The sequence below is a fragment of the Lissotriton vulgaris genome, chromosome 1_1 (genome assembly GCF_964263255.1).
Source record: "Lissotriton vulgaris chromosome 1_1, aLisVul1.2, whole genome shotgun sequence".
In the NCBI taxonomy this organism is placed as follows: Eukaryota; Metazoa; Chordata; class Amphibia; order Caudata; family Salamandridae; genus Lissotriton; species Lissotriton vulgaris.
In genome coordinates this window covers 1565268606-1565291965 of record NC_141685.1, presented here as the reverse complement: position 1 = coordinate 1565291965, position 23360 = coordinate 1565268606, and the positions used below count along the sequence as shown (strand labels likewise).

Below are 23360 nucleotides of genomic sequence, written 5' to 3'. Positions count from 1 at the left end.
TATTATGTTTAAAATAATGCACAAATTAATTTTAACATAAATCCAAGTTAAGTTAACCATTGGGAAATGCACTCTTACATCATAAATCCTTTGTTAGTTAATGTATTGCAGCGGTTTGTATCTTTATCCAGAGAGCCACAGAATTGAATCCTGGTTGGTGCAGTGGACAATAGTGACTTGTGTATTTTCACTGCTACAAGGTCCCAGTCTGTGACAGAAAGCACTGTGGAGATGTAAGTTAATATTGTAGATTAACCATACACACAGTATAAATTGGGCTGCTACAAAATGGCAAAACGGTTGAAGATAAAAAAAAAAACTTCAAAATATGGAATTTAGTGATATCCAGACAGTATACAGTGCATTTTTTATAACTGTCTTGTAAAACACACCCTTCACAGCTCAGCTGGTAACTCCCGTGCAATAAAACTCAAAAAGAATAAATCCTTGTCATCGGGAAGCTTCAAGGGCTTCTTCCAACTAAAGCAAATAGGCTTTCAAGCGCCCTACACATTTGCAGATTGGCCTGTCGTGCACATTTACGTATTTTTCCAGGCAAGCAGGCACCCTGCCAGGAAGGCTTGTTTAGTGGTCTGCCCCTCCCCGGTTTCACACTCCATCAGAGCTCTGTCATACACTTAAAAGCTGATGCATTTGATCTCTCGCAATTAACCATCCCAGGACGGTTGTCTGTTCATAAAAAGTAGGGGAACTGTTTTTCTAAAATTAAAAATGTATGGGCACCTGTGCCCCTCAGATCCCGCTCTCTTTGACCTCTGCCTCAAGTGGGCGGCCAACACGCGGTGGGATTGATGCATGAGGTGTGTAGTTACAAGCAGGTATGACCCTACACCTGACTAGGCTGTCGCACGGGGTGTGACAGCATGCATGTGTATAGCACACACACACACACACACACACTCAAAGTGATGTGGGAGGGTGCGGGTGCACGCAAGTGAGAGACTCACACCCAATGAGTGTAAAAGGAGACGTGCGGTTGATGCAATATGTGAGAAACTCACCCAGAGGCAGTGGATATGCGTTGTGGGGCTGCATGCGGGTGTGCCCTCACAACCAATGAGGGTGGCACACCAGGTGTGTGCTTGTGCACGGCGGGGTGAAAGCCACACTTGTGAGTATGACACGTGAAGTGGGTGGTTGTATCTAGGTGTGATACCCCAGGCCCAATAAGGGTGACACGAGATGTGTGTTTTCTTTACCATTGTTGTAGCGCGAACTCGACCCGAAGGTAATGAGGCGCTCTACATGAGCAGCAGTTACAGTCCATGACGTCACATTCATGCTTTTAGGCATAGATAGGTTTTTTAGGCACAGGATGATCAAGTGATTTGCCATACTCCATTTCAAATGAAAAGGACCATTGAGACTAGTCCAAGGCGAGCATGCGGTAACCTCAGGTGTGAGACCCACACGCAATGAGAATATTGTATGACCTGTGTTGTTGCAAGTAGGCGTGCGTCCTACATGGGGCGTGGGCGTATGTATGTGTTTGGGACACACACAATGAAAGTGACATGAGAAGACATGGGTGTATGTAAGTGCGAGACTCACATCCAATGAGGTGGCATGAGATGTGCGTTTTATGCAATGTCACAACACACCCTAACAGCACGCATGTGTGAAACTCACCCAATGAGGGTGGCACATCAGGTGTGTGTGGAGGTGTAAAATCCAGACTAGTGAAAGTCACATGTGAAGTGGGTGGTTCTATGTAGGTGTGAGACAAACTACTGTGAGAGAGGCCCATGAGGTGGGTGGGGTGGGTGCATGCAGGCGTGATACTTGTGAAGATATCACGCAAGGTGCGTGATGTGTATAGCTGGATAGAGAGCACATCTGTTCCTGGAGAAAGGAAAAAGCAAAATAGAGGATACACACCAGCTGTGCCCTGACCCCCACACCTTCCCCGTGCCCCCCGAAGCGCCAGCCCTGGAGGGGCGCGTAGCGAGCCCCGCACTCGGAAGCGAATTGCGGTTAATTGGGCACGTGGAGAAGTGAATGGGCGTCTTATCCGGGCGGGCCCCCACCTCTGCCCCCGCGCCGCCTCTGTCTGAGTTTGACACTTGCCACGTGTGTTGGCGCGGGCTCCGGGGCTGCAGCTGGCGGGGCCGCCTCCTTCCGCCGGGTGTCACTCCGGGGTGGGCGAGGGAGGGGTTTATAAAGGGAAAGGGAGGGAGGTGATGCGAGGCGATCCTGCCAGTGACTGAGGAGAGAGGAGGCAGCTGCATCTGTCCCTGGGAGAGGCGAGGAGCAGGCTGTGCGGTGGCACCAGACACTGCTGCCGCGCTCTGCGTCCCCATCAAGGGGTGGTTGAGGGCAGTGTGTCTCCGCTGAGAGCAGTGTGTCTCTGCTGTGGGCACTGTGTCTTCTGTGGGCAGTGTCTCTGGTGGTCCCTGCTCAGGGGTGTACCCCCGGCTCTTTGCTCCGGGCAGTGCTCTTCGCCGGTCTCTGCTCAGTATTTGAAGCACGCCTCTCTGCCCCGGAGCGGGTGCCCCTGGCAGGACCCGGGCACGGTTCCCCGCTCGCCCGGTGCGCTCAGGGGACTAGCTCCGCTCCCCCGCCGCGGATGAGAGGATGCTGGAGGGCGGCTGCAAGGTGGTGAAGGAGGGTGTGCTGGAGAAGCGCAGCGACGGCCTGCTGCAGCTGTGGAAGAAGAAGCGCTGCCTGCTGACCGAGGACGGGCTGCTGCTGGTGCCGCCCAAGCTGCCAGAGCCGGCGGCTGCGGGCCCAGGCGCCGAGCAGCAGCCACCGCCCCGCCTCAAGCAGCTGCACTTCTCGCACATGAAGACGGTGGACTGCGTGGAGCGCAAGGGCAAGTACGTGTACTTCACGGTGGTGATGTCCGGCGGCCGCGAGGTGGACTTCCGCGGGCCCCAGGACCAGGGCTGGAACGCCGAGATCACGCTGCAGATGGTGCAGTACAAGAACCGCCAGGCCATCCTGGCCGTCCGCTCCACGCGCCACAAGCAGCAGCACCTGGCGCAGCAGCAGCAGCCGGGGCCGGTGCAGCCCCCCGCGGGCCCTCCGCCTCAGCAGCACCCGCAGCAGAGGCCGGCGCACCGCTCCCGCAGCGCCTCCAACTCCGCGTAGCCGCCAGGGGGCGCCCTGCCAGCGCAGGTAAGAGGCTGATGTCTGTCCCTAGCGCTGCGTTTGGAGCAGCAATGCATAGAGCGCTACAGAACGCATAGAGCGCTGCGTTGAGGACCAATGGCATGGAGCGCTGTGTTTAGAGGAGCAAAGGCATAGAGCTAGGGTTACCAGGCGTCCCCGTTTTGCCAGGATGGTCCCTGCTTTTAACCAGCTGTCCCAGCAAATTTCAAGAAATTTAGCTCATGTCCCCGTTTTTAGAGAGGGTCGACTGAAAACTGCGAGAGGTATTTTTTAGGTTTTACAAAGCAGGGATAGTTAGCAGTTGCTTCAAGAAAGCAATTTAATTAACAGGCAAGCTACTGGCTTAAACATTGCATTTTATGTATGTTCTTACTGCTTGTTCTGTAATTTTCTGCTGAGGAGCGCTCTCATCGCATGAAGTAAAATTGTAGTCCTTCTTATATTTATGTGAAATGTCCCAGTTTTAGGCTTTAAAATTCTGGTCACCCTACATGGAGCGCTAGAGAACACATAGAGCGCTGTGTTTTAGGGATCAATGGCATATAGCGCTACAGAACGCATAGAGCGCAGCGCTGAGGACCAATGGCTAGAGAACGCATGAAGCGCTGTGTTTAGAGGAGCAATGGCATATAGCGTTACAGAACGCCAGGAGCGCTGCGTTTAGAAGAGCAGGGGCATGTAGCGCTAGAGAACTCCTGGAGCGCTGTAGCCCTGCGTTAGGGGAGCAATAGCATATAGCGCTAGATAACGCCTGGAGCGCTGGGCATAGTGGCGGCACACGCACATACTGCCAAGAGGCCCAACCGAGCGCTAAACAGCTCCTCTGTAGCGCTGTTCAGAAAGGGTGCAATGACACACCCCGCCTGAAGGCGCCTCTAGGAAACGTGGGGGTTAGGGGTTAGTCCGCACTCAGCAGGGGTTACACAGAGGTGTGAGGCGGCAGGCTAATTGCCCAGGAAGGGGCTAGGTGCGTTCTAAAGACAGGCAGCACACGCATTTAACACCTCTGCTGCCTGCCTCCTGGTCACCCTCTCGTTACTGGCTCAGTGGCTGAACGACGGCAGTTTTTTGTTAATATAAAAAAAAATCGCGCCATTTTGACAAAAGTGCCGATTTTGCCGGTACCGCCGGACACAGAGGGCACATATGGGCAAAGACCCATAGCTGCACTGTAGAGATCCATGGAGTGAGAGGCGCATAGCAACAAGCCGGGGGTGTGGTGGGGTGGGGCGATGGGGGGCAATGCAAGAGTGAGGGAGCGCCAGGGGGAACGCTCTTATGTTGGTACCAAGCCTGTCAAAGAGACGGCGCCGTTGGGGAACTATTCCTCTGTATACTATAGACACTGGCATACACATGGAGCGCTGGGCGCACCAAACCGAGCCCAGGAACGGAGCCCTTTTTATGGGGCAGCACAGGGAGCAGATAGCGGGACTGGGGGCGCTCCTGTTTCCAAATAGTACATAGCGGAGCTCGTTAAACCAAGGTATTCTGGCCCCTGTGTGGTACTCACTCCCAGGGAAGAAGTCTGAGCTCCAGTGTGTAAAACTCTTTCCCAGTGACTCACTCCCAAAGAAGAAGTCTGTGCAATAGTGTGCGAGACTGACTCACAGAGGAGTCTGTCCCCGTGTATGACACTCACTCCAAGCGAAGGAGACTGTGCCCCAGTGTGTGAGACAGACCCCCAGAGAAGTCGTCTGTGCCCCATTGTGAACTGACTCCCTGTGAAGGATGGGGTCTGGGGGTTGCGCTGCGTGGCTGGTTCTGCACAGTGGGCACTCCCGGCGGCCGAGGCTCATTCTTTAGGCTTTTTAAATATTGTCATTGCCAGGAGCAGCCAAGGGCTTAAAAACACCCGAATAGTGGTGTGATCCATATGCATGATAAACTGATAGGTGAGGGTACCAAAGAGGGACAGCGCCGCTAGGTGGCAGCAGAGGCTCAGCCGGGCGGCAGCAGAGGGTTGCCCTGCACTGTTATTGATGGGACGGACACTTCGCTTCGACTTTACGGCGAGAAGTCATTGTCCCTTCTTTCAGTCCCCATTTGTTATCTACATAGAGTCACCCGGGAGCATGGATAGATGCGTCTGCCCGTGGACAAAGTCACAATTCTACCAAGAATGTGTTTACAGCGCATGAAGATGCTTTTCCAGGCTGAGCTCATTGAATTAAATAACCATACACCTTTTTGGGAGAACTAAAGGATTGCATGGGAGCAGAGTCCCTCCGAAGCCGAGAAGGGACGTGTGATTTGTTGGTGTGTGGGAGGTGTGTTGAGTGGAGGGGGGTGGAAAGTAGTCCAGTGAAGGCGACACACTCCAAAAGTTGTGAGTCCAGAGCTGTCGGTCATCTTTTCCACTCAGTATGTGGATACAGATGTAAACAAATGAAAATAAGCATTAGGCATGCCTCGTTTCTCCAAAACGTTTATATAGAAAACAGCAATAACGAAGATGCTCTTGAAAGTGCTTGGCCTCGGACAGAGTTTGGCCCTCATGGTGTGTGGCCGAGTCACTGGGCATGTTTTCATGGGCTGTGACCCTGGCCGCAGGCCTCGGACAAACCCGGCCCTCATGGAGTCCGAGTCACTGGGCATGTTTTCATGAGCCGTGGCCCTGGCCTCAAGCAGGGTCTGGCCCTCATGGAGTCCGAGTCACTGGACACGTTTTCACGAGCCGTGACCCTGGCTGGCCTCAGGCCGCGGTTCTCCCGGGGCCTAGCCTCACGCAGCCAGCCTGCCCCGGGGCGGGCCAGGTTTCCAGGAATAAAGGCTCCACGCGCGAGGCAATTACACGATAGCATCTCGCCAGGAAGGAAGTCCCGCGCGCCGGCTCCCACTTGGCAGCCGGGGCTGCTGTTACTGGAATATTTTATTCATTGGATGAAGTAACGTGCAGGCTGTGTTTCTTGGGTGAAAGCCTAGCTCCGCTTGTAAATTTTGCCCTGAACCGACTCCTCAAATGAGGCTGAGGCCTGCAACCATTCTGGGAATATCATGTTTACATCAGTGAAGTTGACCCGTGCACACAACTAACTGTGTGCTGCCCAGCCTTTCTCTGCTAAGCATTCCGCAGCTCGCCTCAGCTCGAGCAGGTTTTGTTCTTGATTTCTCGCGTTTGCTGTTTTCGACACATTTTGAAACAAAATTTCAACTCCCGTTCCATTTCTGTAGGTTTGCGTTTCCTCTGCCCTTCGCACTGCTGCCTATCACGATAGCTGATGGTCCCTGCTGGTTTGGTGACGCGCGAGTTATTCGAAGATGCTTGCCTTCAGCAGAGAAGGCAGCAGGCTTATTTCCATTGTCGTACAATCTCTTTAAATACATATACATATACAGAAGCTGTCCTAACACTCACAGAAAAAGAAAAGCACTGATGGCCTCTGGAGAACTGTGTTTTCTTCAACCAAACCAAGAGCGTGGTTTAAAAAAACCCGGTTATGTCCAAAACACAAACTAGCAGTAAACCTATGGTGATCAGATTTGAAGAAGCAAAAACCAGGGCAGGTCAGACATAAAAGTAGGACTAAAGTTGGTATTACATTTATGTCTGCAATGTCCCGGTTTATACGCACCAATATACATGTAAAATGTCTTTATGTGTTTACATATATAACATTTTCACACGCATTTTCAAGGCTCCGTTACATAACATTAGCTGTGGCAGGACCTCCACCCCTGCCTCCCCCCCCTCCCCCACCAACTCTGTCTTCCTTCTGCTAGGAGCCCGCAGCCGACCTCCTCTTGTGCTGCCTGAAAGAATTAAAGAACAAATTAAATGACTTTAGAGCAGGGGTTTCCAACCTTTTCTGTAATAAGAGTTACTTATGTTAAACAAAAACCACCCCGAGCTACTGATGTTAGTGATATGATAGTGAGCACCCCATCCAAGACTGTCAGCAGTGACCACATCAGCGCATTACGCACGGTTGCCTGCCATAAATTAAAAAAGCATTATCAATTTTGAATACATCTACAAGGGTAATACAAAACATCCGTAACTACAACCCCCTACCGCCCAGCACCAACATCATATGAGTAATAAATCTCTCCAACTCAAATAATATATTACATTATTTTGAAAATTATCATTTTCCCTAATCATCATCTTATGAGGTTAGAAAATTTGCAATTTTTTGACTCAAATACATGCTTTTTAATTTTGATATACAAATAATTTAGTAGTCTGGGCTGCACACAGGAGAGCTACTCGCAGGTAGCTGGAGGGCTATTGGTAGCTCACGAGCTACTCGTTGTAGATGCCTGCTTTAGAGGCATCTCTTGAAAAAAGAGTGTAGTTTCATTTCTGCTTTGCAGAATGACTTTATCTTTGCCCTAAAAACCGAGACATTTGTTGAAAAGTAGGAAAAGCGCCAGGACACTGGGACAGTCCTCTGAAAACCGTGACTGTCTGGGCCAATCCGGGACATCTAGTCGCCCTAAGTAAACTCCTACATCAAATAGGCCTGTGTAAAACGTGTGAGCACCTTACCAGATTTACCCTAGTTCTGAAAGCTAGTTACATTGATTGTTGTGTGCAAAAGTGACCCTTTCACTCCACATCATGGATTGGGCCACCCTGGAACATTATGACCGACCCTAGAGATAGTCGGTGTCAAACACCGAGAGCACCCAGAACAGACTCTGTGAACCTGCCCACCAACCCGTCGATACTGGTCTACCTCACCAAATCTAAAACAGAAACTGATACTTGGCCAACTCACGCACAACAGAATGCACACATTACATTACATTACATTTACAACATCCAGACCACCCCCTGTTTACTGAATTCCGAGCAATGTGTAAAACCGAGATCCCGACTAAAGCAACAGAGATCAGAACAACACACTAATCTAAAATACAATTCCAGATTTCTACTCTTGTTGTCTCATCCTAGTTTTCACTCCTGTACGCTTTAGCGGCCTTCACAGCCCGGTAGCATACACATGACTATACCACACATGGAGCTCAGTAGTGCACATGTTTATTCTTCAGAGTACAACTGTTAACTGATTCACAAAACGTCACCAACTTTATTTAACCACACAAGACACACCCCAAAGCTTACATCATCCTTCTGGGACCAGAAGGGTCTAGCTATAAAAACATACAGGACACTACATACACCAAAGTAATCTAAACCCAGCTGCATAAGTATCTGACTGCATTTCTACATTTATATGAATGGCACGCAGAGGAGGTCATATATTAAATGTACGTTTTGTACTGTTCTTCTACGTAAATGTTTTTATTGAATATTTGGTTAACAAAAATGTTAAACTTTGTTTCCGCGATTTGGAATAGGTTTATGACATTGTTAAAGTGCATTTTTCCTTTTTTATTAATCTGGGCTGTTTCTTTTTTCAGGTGGAATTGCAATAATGATCCTTTTTGGACGGGTGGAAATCCAACTTGTCATTGTCTCTGGCGGATCAAAGCTCACCAACTCTTGGAAAGTACTGCAGCAAATGCATCTTAAAAGACTTCAAAGCCAGCCTATTGTCTGGGGGCTTATGTCTCACTGCCAAAAAGGAAGAGGCACTATTTCAAGTTTCGAAGACTTTTATGGTTATTTTTGGACCCGTTTAAAAAAAAATATATATAAGATCATTTGGCAACCTGACCATGCTACAACATGGCATTCCTTAATTTCTACTCTGTTGTGTTGTAAGTAACAGAGTACTTACTATTTTTGTTCCTTTTTGTGAGTCTTTTTTTTAAAGTATGTAAAGCAATTCACAGACTGGAAAAACACACCGAAAATATTATGGACTCTCTTAAGCTGGCAAACTTTCAGAAAGAACAATTTTTCCTCATGTGGACAAAAGGGCATAGCAAGTTCCTCCTTTATTAAGACAACCACAGATGTATGATTCCGATTTCATGGAGGCGTAACTAATGTCGCGGTTGACATCAGTAGGACCAGAGGACGGCATTAAGTATTTACTGAGGCATATGAGTCACACCGTTAAATCCATTTTCCTAGCAGCGTGTCTGATGCAAGAATGACCCAGTGTACTGTAACACAATTTGCCACTTGCAAAGGAAGATGACAAAGCTGTGTGACCAATCTGATTTGGGTCTAAATGAGTTCAGGGTGTTGTCTCGTCATGTGAGGAGTACTAAGTTACAGCATGATCTTGTTAAAGCGATGACGGATGTCCAACTGTCGTCTTTTCTTTAGACTTTTAGACTCATTATTGCAAGCTCTTTAAAACTTTTTAAAACATCTGAAAGTTGACTCTTGCAAGGAAATCTTGAGAAGATTGGTTGCTTTTCAAGGAAAGGTGAAAGAAGATATCGAACTTGTCACTTTATGCTGTGTGGAATATCTTTTTAACTTTGTGAGAAAAGAACATAAAATTATGTACACATGAGTTGTATGTTATAATAAGTGTAAAGTTTCTGACCGCAAGTAAATTCTTTGAGTAACTTGGAATTTTGTGGAACAGTGAGATTTGATCGTGTTTGAATTGCGTTCAATGAAATTGTGAAATCTTCAAACTGATCCCTAGAGTTTGAGGATAGCGGACAACCACCTGATCCTTAGACTGTGTCAGTTGCAATCTGTACTCTAAAGGCTGCAGACTGTGCTTTGTTTGTGGTTTTAAATATGTAAATCATAGTCCTGTTCATATTGACTCATATTTCTCACAAGGCTACAGTCTGAAAGCTTTTACATACGGTGAGGACTACCTTACAGTGTGGCCTTAACTATTGTTCAACATCTATTTAGAACAAATCCAGAAGGTTTTGCTGTCAAAGTTGTGTACATGGGATGCTATGACATACTCAAGTATTTTACATGATCTATGTATGTAGTTCTTCTCAGTCAAGATTGTACAAATATCCAATTAAGTATAATGAAAGCCCACAGATGAGCTCAAATGGCTGCTTCAGAACATCATGAAGTTTTACATCACAGCCCATGCCTAACATGGGAGTGATCATATGATGTCAATCAATTTTCTATGATTTATTAACTTCCCTTGTTTTTACCCCTTTACTATAGACTATGAATCATGGGGCCAAGATAATGCACAACATTGTGCTGTTTTATTTATGTTTGGGTGACTTGAATGTTCAATTCAGCATACTTATTAGGCGCCACGTATGCCAAAGCCTTACACCATGGCTTGCTCAGTGGGAACAGCCCCAAAATCTGTGCCTTGTAGGAGCACACTGAGTCCAAAGCTGAACCTGCTCCTCTAGGTCCTTTCTGGTGGGTTTTCACAGTCTCTTAAAGACTGAAGACAATATTGTAAATAGTCCCCAACTGCTTGTCCCTCGTGTGAGAACTTAAAGGAGGTTTGCTGTACGGTCATTATTTGCCTATCCATCACACCGTATCAGGCTGCATAAGAGGTTCTAACTTCCCATACATCAAGAACAAAACTATTGATCAATAATAGTCTTAGTTGGTAAATAAACAACAGAAGAGTCTTACCTTAACCCCATTTGCCCATTTGTCACTGGTGTAGTACCTGCCTCAGCCTTCAATACAAACTTGCAGCAAAATACATAATCCTGATTTCAGGTATCTGTACACCCTTATTGTTGAAATCACTCTTCGGAGATACAACTCTTGCTTATCATAAAGGCAGTACATATTACCATGGCACCCGACTTGAAGAACATATAAATCACTCGAATAGCTGCTGATCAACTTTCCTCTGTTCAATGAAGGAGGATTACCAACGTCTTTTAATTATTTTGCTGAAAAAGTTAGGTCAACCTATAGATATATTTGTTGTTTTGGCAATGCAATCCATTTGCTTGGGTTAACTCTTGTTTTTTTGTCTCTAGCTTGACTTAGTGTTTCTAAAGCGATTGTACAGCTATTTCACCTTCATGTCAAATTAATGTATCTCATCAAATTTGTGTAGAAAATTCAGGCTAGTATTTGAAAAAAGGAGTCTTGGTGTTCTGGTTGGAGAACTTAATGTAAACATTGGAGTCCATTGTGGATGAAGGACACCAAAGCCCACAATGAAGCTCTCTGACTGGGACTGTTGTGGAGCGTAGCTTATTTAATAAACAATGTTATATCTGTTACTTCCCAAAGAGGTTCCACCTCTTCAGGATCACAATATGCAAATGCCGGCTTCCGAGAAGTATCAAATGCTTTCTGCCATACAATGTGTTGTGAGCAACAACAGACGTATGTTGTTGTAATGTAAATAATTCTCATAAATGATTTCTGAGAGATGTGATTTATTTTTCATATTTTCAAAATGCAATTCCATTTCAAATAAAGACACCTATGGTATTAAAAGAGGGTTTGGACCACCTGTCATCCTTTCGCTTTGTTAATTTGAGCCAGAATTATACTGTTTAAGAATACCAGTTGAATTGCGATAGTCAAATTCTATGTTGAGTTTTTCGGTAAATCCTTGAAAACTTACAATGCGATTAAAAATCTAACACATTTCAAACAGCAACTCAAAATGCACATTAAAAGTTTACACCCCAAATTCACAACTTCATGTTTGAATGACAACAAATCTTCCTCAGCGTAATAACCACCTCCAAAGGTCTCATTTTCTCTGATGAGGAGGCTGCATTACAGCACAACCATATATTGTATTTTAAGTGCAATGGCTACACACCCCCTTCTAGGATACAACGAATTGCCTAATTTAAGACATAGCAAAGTTTATACAACCCCAGCTACATATAGCTATACAATTCCTTCATTTGTTTTCATCAATTCTTAAAACCGAAAAAAATTCCGATTCTCCATTTCAGTAGCTCAGACCTCATTGTCTGTCGTGGAATTCCCCCTCCTGCTTCGATACATAGGGGGGCAATAGGCTCACATGAGGAGACAAGCACAATTGCCACATGTCAAGTCTGTCGTTGAACGTGTCTGCTGTTTAAGAATTATTTGTTAGCATTTTGGTGTCATTTTCTTTCTACTCTGGTATTGAACAGACACATACATTTTCTCTTTAAACTGCAGGCTGGTTCACATGAGACCGTTATTTTATGGTGGAAGCTACTAATTTTGTCATTGAACACATTTTCATACAAAGTGATGAATCTTAACATATCTGCTGCTTTTCAATTGAGTGGCATTCGTTTGAGGCTCTGCCACCTGGAATAAAACAGTTAGTGCAAAACAAAATAAGTGAGAATGGAAGAGCATCTGAAGTGGCTGTGAGTGATTTTTGTGAAATTGGGGAAAGAAAATGGTTTAAATGTATTAACTAAAAAATATGACTTGATTTGTACTCCGCTGCCAGTCCTCACGACCAGGTGAGGTGCTTTTGAGTAATTGGGAGTAGAGGCTGGGTTCTAAGCAGTGGTGGGAAATGTTCCCTCAATTTTGTTTCTTCTGTGTGCAGCAGAGTAAGGCCTCTGTGCGCTGCAGCCAAGGCTATGTGCGCCAAGAACCTGACCGCACATGTAGACCATGGCTTTAAGTGGGATGAAAAAACGATGGGGGTCTCTCAAAGTTGCGTCACCGATGCAATTAAGGGTGTGGCTTTGAGTTTGAGTTTGAGTTGAGTTTAAAATATTTATTAAGCGCACGTACACCGAGCGGTTTCATGGCGCTGATAAAACTGAACCCCTGAGGCTTCAGAGACGGGAGGAAAGAAGGGGGGGGGATTAGGAGGGAAAAGCCTGAGTAAAAAGAAAGGTCTTTAAAGCCTTGCGAAAAAGTGAGTATTGAGGGCAAGATCTCAGGTGAGCCGGGAGGGAGTTCCAAAAAGTGGGGGCGAGTGTAGAAAATTTGGATCCTCCCCACTTTTTGCGATTGAAACGGGGGACAAGGAGGAGTTGTTGGGTAGAGGAACGTAGCTCCCTGGGGGGAACGTAGAGATGAATTTCGGAAGTAATGAAGGCAGGGGCTGATCCAGTCCGGGCGTTGAAGGTGATACAACCTAGTTTGAACTGGGCACGTTCTCGGATGGGGAGCCAGTGTAGAGTCTTAAGGAGTGGAGTGACATGGTGGGACTTGGGTAGGTTAAAAACCAGTCGGGCCGCCTGGTTTTGTACTAATTGAAGGCGTCGCAAACTGTACGCGGGCATGCCACAATAAAGGGCATTGCCGTAGTCCAGGCGGGAGATCACCATAGCAAGAACTATAAGTTTGAGAGCTGGATAGGAGAAAAACCGGGAGACTTTACGGATGGTGCGAAGGGAGTGGAAAGATGAGGACACCACCGAACTGACCTGGGAATGAAGTGAGAGTTGATGATCTAGTTTAAATCCAAGGGTTTTTACAGAGGAAGAGGGGGTGGATGGAGAACACAATGAAGGAGGCCAGAAGGAGGGGGTCCAGGGACTGGAACAACCACCTGTTAGCACCAACTCCGTTTTATCGGGGTTGAGCTTCAGGTGGTTATGGTTCATCCAGTCCCGGATGAAAATCATAGTGGATTGAAAATTGGAAATAGACTGAGGGGAAATAGACTGAGGGATTGCTTTAAAGCAAATAAGCTAAAAATCTGTGCTTAGCATAGTGTTCCACCCGACTGATATTTTGCTTCTTCAGTCATTGCATCCAAATACATAATACAAGTAACATTACACCTACAAGATGCCAGGACTATTGGCTTTGTCAATGGTTGTTTGTTGCATAAAATTGTATATAATATTGAAAATGCTTCCGCTCTTGTGGTAGAGGTTGTGGCTTAATGTTCGAGGTGCCGACTTTGGAGATGGGTTTTGAGTATCAGGTCAGCTTTACATCCTGTGAATGTGGGCAAATCAATTAATCTCCCCATGCAAACAAAACAAAAATCATGTAAAACACTCCAATACTTTTAGGTTGATTTAACACCATATATAACTTGCAGCATTTCTTTTCTAAATGCGGGCTGATGGTTTGCCTTTTGAAAGTATTTATGTTAAATGCAGCCCTTGATCAGCCCCACAGCCGCGCTCTATTTAGAAAAGAAAGGCATCAAGTGCATTCTGCTCTCCCTGGATGTGCTGTGTGTGCACTTCACACACAGCACTGCGTGCTCGGGAAGACAGCGTTGCGCGCACACCTTACAGGGAACAGTGGTTATAACTATGGCACAGAGTCTCCTGGCCACTAGGAGCAAAAGGCCTGCTGTTTGTAAATGTGACACTTTGAAATGGGAGAGACTGAAGCATGAACACATGCACACTCACTTACGCCCATGCATTCACCTGCAGACATGTACACACATGCCCATCCACAACACTCACTCACCAGACATACATACACGCACGCACCAAACAGTCAATAGAAACACAACACTTACCTGCTGCAGCTCTCTGGGAAGAGATTTGTTCCAGCTCTTGCCTGGAGTAACTTTCCTTCCTATGTCAGGGAAGCAAAGGGTCAGCGAGGAAATTATGAATGCCCATAAGCCTATACCTTGGTGTGGTGTGTTTGCATAAAGTCACAGGGCATCCAGTCTTTAAATGCCCTCTCTGCAGCATTCCTCCCACCCCTGGAAATAGATGTACTCACACTAAAATACTTGTGTGAGTAAATTCTATTACGAATGCAGACTCAATATTTGTGAATTCAAAAAGAAGTTTTGTACTCGGAATAAAAGGTGTATTCTTGTGTAAGCCAAACTTACAGGCGCACACAGCTTTGCAAATCGGCCCCTAATAGTTGGTGGCCATGGGCCACTGAGCTGTTCATTTTACTGTTCTTTGGCAGGACAAAAGACTAGGCTGAACCACAGGATTTCGAACCCGTGACCTTGGGTTTAAACTCAGATCCTCGCAGTGCATGCCTTGTGCCACTGAACCGCTCATAATGACTTCCTGGCTCGTAGCCGCCAGCACAAACCAGCGCTTAGAACTAAGCCGCCGCTGGTGAGCACAGCACCGGGAGTTCGAACACTGAAGGATGTGCCCAGGACATGTGGGCTTCGCCTTCCTTTATTGCATTGTAATTAAAATAATGGGCTGTGTAGGAGTTTTCAAGCAGAAACACAAACATGAGACTGTTCAGACACTGGTCATAAACTCCCACTGACTGTTTAGAGTAAACTCTCTTCGTACAAGTAAATCACCTTTGCTCACCTTGAATTCATAAGGCAGTTACGCTTACTTACGATTACCAGGGAGTGGTGAACAGGGGGCGTTTTATAATAATTGGAAAAAGCAACACAAAAAAAAATGAGAGATTGAGGGGGTCTCCTCGTCTGCCATATTGTGTCCAGCGTTAGTAGCGCCACTTGGCCCTGCGCTGCCGTCTCCACGGGCACCGTGAGATGGAGGGTGAGAGAGAGAGCACAGAGCCCCTTTGACAGGCTTCAGTGATGCTGCAGCTTGTGACCTGCAGTCTGTGCTGGAGAGGCAGGCCCAGTGGTGACTGCAAACAAAAGCATGTGTGTAATCCGAGAGCCACAGATGTTTAAAGAGGGATTTCGGAGCATTATACAGGGATGTGGACTAAAGCTTTCAAACGGCTTTGCTATGTTTCAGCTTCGACAGAAGAGTTTTGCTGCTTTCTAGAATTAGAGAAAAAAAGATTAGGCAGAAAATGTTTGAATTATGTACCTCTTTCACGAGGCATTAATTACATTCACCCTGTTCAGAGCGCTGGAGTCAATTTCCAACTAGAAAACAGATTTACCGAGGCTGCCTAAAAGATGGTCCTTTTTACCCTCCATGAATGTGAACCAGCCAATAGGTCTGGGTTTAATGTTTTAATGCTTGTAGTCAGGACTGGCTTTAGTGCGACAATGTTTTTTGGAGCCCCCCCCACGGGCACCCCCCACAGACTCCCTCACTACCACCCTTTAACAGTGCCCCCTCAAGTTTCTATAACCACTCTCACTCAGATGTATTTAGTTATACAGCGCTGCCGCCACCTATCCCAGTGTAGGGTGTGTTAGAGCACTTTACGTCACACACATTGCACCGAGACAATCAATCATATGTGTAAATCAGTGTATAGGAAATGTTACATAAACCAGAGGACAACAATGTGAGTCACATTTCATCCATACTGGTAGACAGTATAGTTCAAAAGTGCTTGGTCTGGAGGAGCACAGACTCAGAATTTAAAATATAACCCCATGGTTGGGAGTTACATTTAATTGTAAGAATTGTTTGTTACTGAAAGGAACCCTTTTTGAAACACTAGGATAATGAAAGACAAAGGAGAAAATCATAATGCTCTAATCTATACTTTACAGTTGGCATGCAACTCTTTGATGACAGTTATTAGCTCACTGTTCCATGTTAGGATTTTAACATCTACACTGCTAGTGACAAAAGCACTGACCAATTTAAACTATATGCACTTTGTGATCTGCATGGTACACATTCTTTGCAGCAGGCATATTCACCCTCTATGCTACCATAAAATGAGTTTAAACTTCCACTAGACAAAACTCCTTCTCTCTCCAGGAAGAACATTAATCACCGGAGTTACTTTGACACTTTTATTGTTGTATGAACATTACCAAGGCCTGGAACACAGCAGCAGGTGCTTTTAAAACCATACTTCCAAACACGGTGGACCCTGGAAGAGTCAGCACCTGGTGCGGTGGCACTGGTCGCACCGTCCTAGAGCCGGCCCTGTTTGTATTGTAAACACATTAAAGCCATTCAAGAAACGAAATGTACACTGTGTAGGCACCCTCGCCTTTGATGCAGTCCTGTTTTTGTTTCTATTTCAAGAAAAACTTTGCCGCCAAGGAAGTCTTTATTATAGTCCCTCTTTCTTTTTTACTCTAGCATATAAACTCAAATCAATCCAATTTGCCGAAAGGAACTGGGTAATGTGTATCCTAAGTAGTAATGGTTCACTGTGGATTGATTTTTATTTTCTTAATAACTAAATGGTCACTGCATTACTAACAGTTATGACTTAGCTGAAAAAATATGGTTGTCTTATAGAATATCGAAGCTAAAAATATCGTGTGAACAGAATATCATGCCACAAATATCGAGGACCAAAACATCGAGACGGTAAGGCCAAATAGGTATGTGTAGATTTACTATTCTTAACTCTACAACTTTGTACCTTGAATATATATATATATTGTGAAGGTACAGATATGTGGAGTTAAATATAGAAACAGTTTGTTTACCTATTGAAACTTACCATCATAATATTTTTGCCCTCGATATTCTTGACACAATATTTTGTGCACGCAATATTTTTGACTAAATATTTTTCCCAAACACAAAAAATACCAAATAGGCTAACAGAATTGAGATACGATTTTAATTGGTTTGCTCAGTGTTCCAGATTACAACTGTTAGTGGAGAAAAAAGTGCTAAGTGCTCAAAGTGATCACACAGTGCAGAGAAAATATAATAAGCACAGCATATTTATGTACAGGAATGTAAACTGTTTGCAAAATTGTCAACATTGTCTCAACCTCCCATTCTGCTTTTAAGGTCATCATCAGTACATAATGATTAAGTGAACATGTGGGAGAGTTGCAAAGTGGTGTACTGCCTAGATTGGGTGCAGTAGGTAAACATTTTGGGGCAGATTTACAATTAACCAACACATCTGTAGAGATGCATCAGTTTCCCAGCGCCACCTTGCGATACCCTTGCGCCACCATGGATGCGCTGTATTTACAATACGGCGCACCATGGTGCAATGATTTATAGATGCGTCAGATTCTGATGCATCTGTTGGCTCAAAAGACACGCATTTCTGGAGCCCTTTCGCAAGCATGACGCAACCCCAGCAATACTTGTTGAGGCATATACTTATTGTACTGCGTCACTCCTTGCGCCTGCTTCAAGCAGGCATAAGGTTTCGACACAGTGGCGTCCTAGAAGTGGCGCAGTGAAATCTTGTAGATTTTACAGTGACACTTTATGAGGCTTTCCTCAGTGGGAATGCCCACCCTGCATACATTATACCTGACGCAGGTATAATGTGACGCAGGGCTTTACAACTGTGACGCATCTCCCTAGATGCGTCACGTTGTAAATTGGCCACATTGTTTATGCCGCTGCTGCATCAGAAAAGTGTCACGTGGGGCTTGTAAATCTGCCCTTTAGTCAGTTAATGAGAACTCAGTAGATGATCAAGGGCCCTCTGGCTGCTTTCATAGTTTGCCCAAACAGTGACGATCTAAGCTGTCAGCTGTAAAGAGCTTCAAGGTGTTTCCTCGCTCAACAGACCTTTAACTGGAGCGAATAGTTCTGCCGTTTTCAAAGCCCTTTGGTCATCTACTGAGTTATATATAATATACTTATTTTGATCCTGCTAGCCAATAGGATATTTAGTCAAAGAAATAATAACTGTTGGTAGTGCAGTGACCATTAAGTTATAAAGTATATTTTCCCCTGTCATAAAAAAGGGCTATACATAGAGTCAATTTCGTTAAAAAAGGTCTAGGGAATTTTAATCATAATATTCATGAAAATGAAAACAACAAAAGAATAGCCATTTTAATTTAAGCTAACAGACCTATTATAATAAGGGGTAGAGACTGCAACTGATGAAGTAAGTTATGCACCATTTTGAGGGTGGTAAAATAGTTATTACTATATGATCTGTAAAATTCTGAAAAACATAAATACCAAGATATCTAATTGTGTGGGTACTTAGGTACTGCAGGCGCATAACAGCAGGCAACGCTGCAGGTGAGCTGATAAAAAGAAGAGCTTCTGATTTAGTATAGTGTACAGTGTTTTTATCCTGTTTTGGATCGCTTTTACTGTTTCTTTTCTTTGTGGGGAATATTTGAGTGCTCTGTGAGTGGAATTTGAGAATTTAGGACACATTGGATACCTGGGCTGACGGGGCAGTCGGGATTCGAACAGGGGTGTGCTGGGCTGAAGACACTCCCAAGCCGCCCTTTTTTAGGGCTCGCCTATCCCATTCCGCAAGGAATGGATAGGGGAGAATTTTAGTGGGCAAAATAAGTTCTCAAACCATCGGGCGAATTTCCGACAGTTCACGTGAACACAAGCACACGCTTTTCCCTCGCTCCCGAGCCGCCTGCCTCCGAGAGCTTCACTTCAAAGGGCTCTCCCATTTCTCCTCCCCCGCCCGCTGCTTCACACTTCACGGCCGCCAGGCCGTGTCTCGCATTTCTCCCCCCCCCCTCCCCACAGCAATGCCAAGAGCTTGTTGTGGATTCGGCATGCAGCCATGGCTCGGGATCTCTTTGTTCCCATTATATGAATCACACAATAATATGCGTCTCTTTCTGGTAAATATACTGACACAGACTTGTTTTTAGTCTCTGCAACGACAGAAGCGCCGTCCCACGGTCGGCTTAATTTTAGCACTTAAAGCTGTGCGTTTTTGTGCTTTCTGAATATTTCCTCCCCTGAATGAGTTCTGCAGACGTAGTTGCTGTGGTGCCCTGGTCTTTCGGAACCCAGGTACTTTCAACTGTTCCTGACTGCCTCTTCATACATTAAGCTTTGTTGTTACACGTTGTGCCAGACCTGCCGGCGCCCTCTATCTGCCCCTCTGCTCAGCACTTTATGGTCTGCTGATGCGCTGCCCCCACCATGGTGCGCAACTGTCCCTCACACTCCCCTTCCATGGGTCTGTAACCCTACTTTGGGGTGGGAATCTTTAATGAGGTGCAGGTCTACGGTGCCCGACTCCTGCTGTCAGCCTGCCCCACATGTCCATGCCCAGGGCTTTAAGTGGGCAGCTTACAACCATCGAGAAAACGAAATGGTCCTCACTTCTTGTAGGTAGGATTTTACGTGTTGTATCATATTTGGATGCAATGACCAGCAGCAAACTACAAGTCGGGCAGCACGCTATACTAAGCACACATTTTTAGCTTACGTGTTTTAGGCCACGTCCTTAATTACATTGGCCACGTCCCTTTGAAACCCCCACGTTTTTTCACCCCACTTAAAGCCCTGTCCCTGCCTGATTGGCTGGATGCCTGTGTCAGACGTAGTGTGATGCTGCTCTGTACTGCCCTTCCATATCAACGGACCCGTGACGTACTGCACTTTGGTAAACTGGTCTCCTTTCATTGTGCTCGCCCGACACTCACCCTTGGATACAGCGGGTGCAGCCTGTGCCAGGTACAAGGCACTTTGGCCTTGCGTTGCAATTTTTGTGAAGCATATTACATGCCATGCGATCAGAAAGCCTTATTTATGTTCGCTACTGCTACAGTGGAGCCCCCGTGTCCCTATGTGACAGACAAGCTATCATGTGCACTGGTCCTGCAAATTTATTTGTGTGGTTTTTATTGGAAATTCTAGGCTGCAGCGTGCTCACCAACGGCAATTGTTGGCAGGGAAATGCACAACCAGACGTCTTTAAGCAACCACTCGCGCTCATTTGCCTATCAGAAGGGCACTCTCAACCAGTTGCCCAGAATCAGCCACGTCAACCTCCCACAACACCAGCAACGCACAACCATACCAGCTGATTAAAGTTGCTCACACCCAGCCGTCCCCAGTCGCCACGCAGAATCATCTATCCTAACTAGGCACACAGACGTGCAGAATCGGTATGTATGCTCCCCACAATCCCCCAGGTCCCCTGTGTGCAGAGAAATGCTTTCTGTGTACATTTCAAGAAAGCGATTGGCCGTGCCTGCAGGTGCTTCCTCACCTCACCCTGCTATGCCTCGCAAGTGGGATATTTTACTTTACTCTCTTTTTCCTTCCTGATGACCTTTGCTTCTCGGCTGACCCGTGGGGGTCATTGGTGTGCGTTACTGCGACACGTGTCTGACCTCACTTAGCAAGTTTGACATCTGACCTGCTGGCTCACAGGGCATTTCAGTGCCTAATTAATTAAGTGCTGCTCGGTTTGTGGTTGGGAGTCATCCTCTGGACGGTGGTAGCCAGCTGCCCTGGGCAGATTCTACAGCTGCGGTCTGTTTTATTACACTGGCAGTGTTTGGCCTGAGGTTTTTACAAGACCATCATCGACCTAAGGCTGTATATTATCGGAGTCTCAGCCTCTTAACAGTATACGTTTTTACTTATTGTTAAAGGATGTTTTTCAATAATTTTCTAGCGCAAAAAATCTGCCTCCCGTTATTTATTCATGCAAAAGATCTTCATGTAGAACCCCAGGCGGTTAAGTAAAAACACAGACAGATGAAACCTTGTCGGAGCTGCAGAGATTCAAATCTCCAGCCTCTGGTTGACATGAAAACTCCAGGCTCTGCCTGTTAACGGAAATCCATTGGAAGCACTCAGCCAGCGGAGCTATCTAACGAAATAAAGACACTCTCCCAGTCAACACCTGGGCTCCTCTTACATCACCTACTGAGCTCTGAAGCTAAAACATTGGGTTTCTCATGCCAGACTACTTTTGCGCATAATGTTTGCTTGTCTTATGCTCACATCACGCATCACAAATGAAGAGCCGTTTTAAGGCACTACACCCCCCACTCCATCCATCCCCCCACTCCATCCATCCCACTCCATCCATCCATCCCCCCACTCCATCCATCCATCCCACTCCATCCATCCCCCCACTCCATCCATCCACCCCCCCACTCCATCCATCCCCCCACTCCATCCATCCATCCCCCAATGTCACTAAGAGCCCTTTTATTCCCTCGCTCGAATGGACGAATCAGGTGGCGAAATTTTTCTTAATAAAATTGATACAAGACTCATTTGTGAAGCCCACTGATTCAAACCATGATATGGCTCCAGCACGGACCGTTGTCCTAAGAAAGGAAATACTGGCAGACTTCCCTCCCATTCTCATGGAGACCTCCCTTAGTATTACGAAAGCGCTGAAATCGGGGTCACCATCGGACCGTGTCCTGCAACGATAATGGCGTCAGTGGCAGAGGTTCGGAACCCTGCGGCAAATCAAGTTGTGAATATGTCTCTGTCAGAGGGCAGGGTTCCAGGGAGCTGGAAACAGGGAAAGATCCTCCCTCTATTAAAGAAACCGTCAGCAGATCCCACAGTAGTAAGTAACTATAGGCACATAACTTTGCTTCCATTTTTTGCTAAAACTTTGGAAAAGTATGTGAATTCGATCCTTACGGATTTTATTGAATCTACTAATGCTCTTCATCCCAGTCAATCGGGTTTTAGAACTAATTACAGCACGGAAACGGCTCTACTGGAGATAACAGAAACTATCAGAGCTACACTTGATAGAGGCGGCAAGGCAGTTTTGATTCTGCTAGACCTCTTGGAGGCGTTTGATACCGTACCCCATGATAGGCTTTTACAGACATTGAGGGAGTGCGGTATCGGGGTACGGTTTTTAGGTGGCTCTCTTCCTTTCTTGAGGACCGTTGACAAACGGTGTGGTCGCCTCCTTTCTCTGCGGATATTCCCCAACTGAATGTAGGGGTGCCTCAGGGATCCGTATTAAGTCCCACTCTTTTTAATATATATATATGGCCCCTCTGGCACCCCTGGTAGAGGAATTTGGAGCAAAAATGATAACTTATGCCGATGATTCACAGCTGCTGTTTACGGCTGAGAACGATGAGCAGCTAAATGAGCATGCAATCCTCTTATGCCTTACTAAGGTATTTGATTGGTTGCGTCAGAATCAATTATCGGCAAATTCAGCCAAAACCAAAATAATGTTCTTTGGACCCGCCAGAGGATAAATGGCAAAATTGGTGGCCCCAAAATCAGTCACCTCCTGCGTGCACAGTTACTGTGGTTAAAAATCTGGGAGTCAAGCTGGACTCACCTTTGTCCATGAAAGCACAGGTGCAATCGTGGTAGGCACATGTTTCAGATTATTGAAGATGATGCGAAATTTCCTTCCTTTGCTCCCTCTGGCCCATAGGCAGACCGTGATCCAAGCCCTCATTTTATCTAGGTTGGATTACGCAATGGTTTGTATTTGGGAATCCCTAATTACCTACTTAACCGTCTTCAGGTGAGCCAACATGCAGCCGCAAGAGCTATTATGCTGGGAGGACCTAGAACACCTATGACGAGCCATCTGAAAACTCTCCACTGGCTCCCAATGAAAAATAGGATACTCTTCAAGACCCTTGTGCTGGCCTTTAAGGCCCTACATAATAGTGGAGCACAGTACATTTGAGAGAGGGTCATACCGTATTGCCCGGCGAGGTCGTTGAGATCATCGACACAACATCTGCTGGTGATACCAAGATTTTCTCTGGTCAGAAAGGCTGGCAGATCCTTTCAGGTGGTAGAAGGGAAAATATGGAACTCCCTTCCACTCAGCCTTAGACAAGAGCATGAGCTTCCTAATTGCAAGCGCCAATTAAAGACCTGGCTGTTCCATCAATAATAGCAGTTTTTTCTGTGCAGTCCTTCCACATCTTTTTCTCTCAGGGGTCTACTGGTGCATCAGCGCC

The 23360-nt window shown here is 46.0% G+C and overlaps 1 protein-coding gene across 1 annotated transcript; it reads left to right on the top strand.

Moving 5' to 3' along the window:
- Positions 1 to 2205: 2205 nt before the first annotated feature.
- Positions 2206 to 11413, top strand: PHLDA1 (pleckstrin homology like domain family A member 1). The gene is made up of 2 exons (XM_086918047.1): positions 2206 to 3138; positions 8503 to 11413. The coding sequence occupies exon 1, from the start codon at positions 2596 to 2598 to the stop codon at positions 3109 to 3111; it is 516 nt and encodes a 171-aa protein (XP_086774173.1). The 5' UTR covers positions 2206 to 2595; the 3' UTR covers positions 3112 to 3138; positions 8503 to 11413.
- The last annotated feature ends 11947 nt before the right edge of the window (positions 11414 to 23360 follow it).

What these genes read in the sequence shown, in the direction of transcription:
- PHLDA1 (XM_086918047.1), top strand. Translation starts at nt 2,596, where the DNA reads ATGCTGGAGGGCGGCTGCAAGGTGGTGAAGGAGGGTGTGCTGGAGAAG.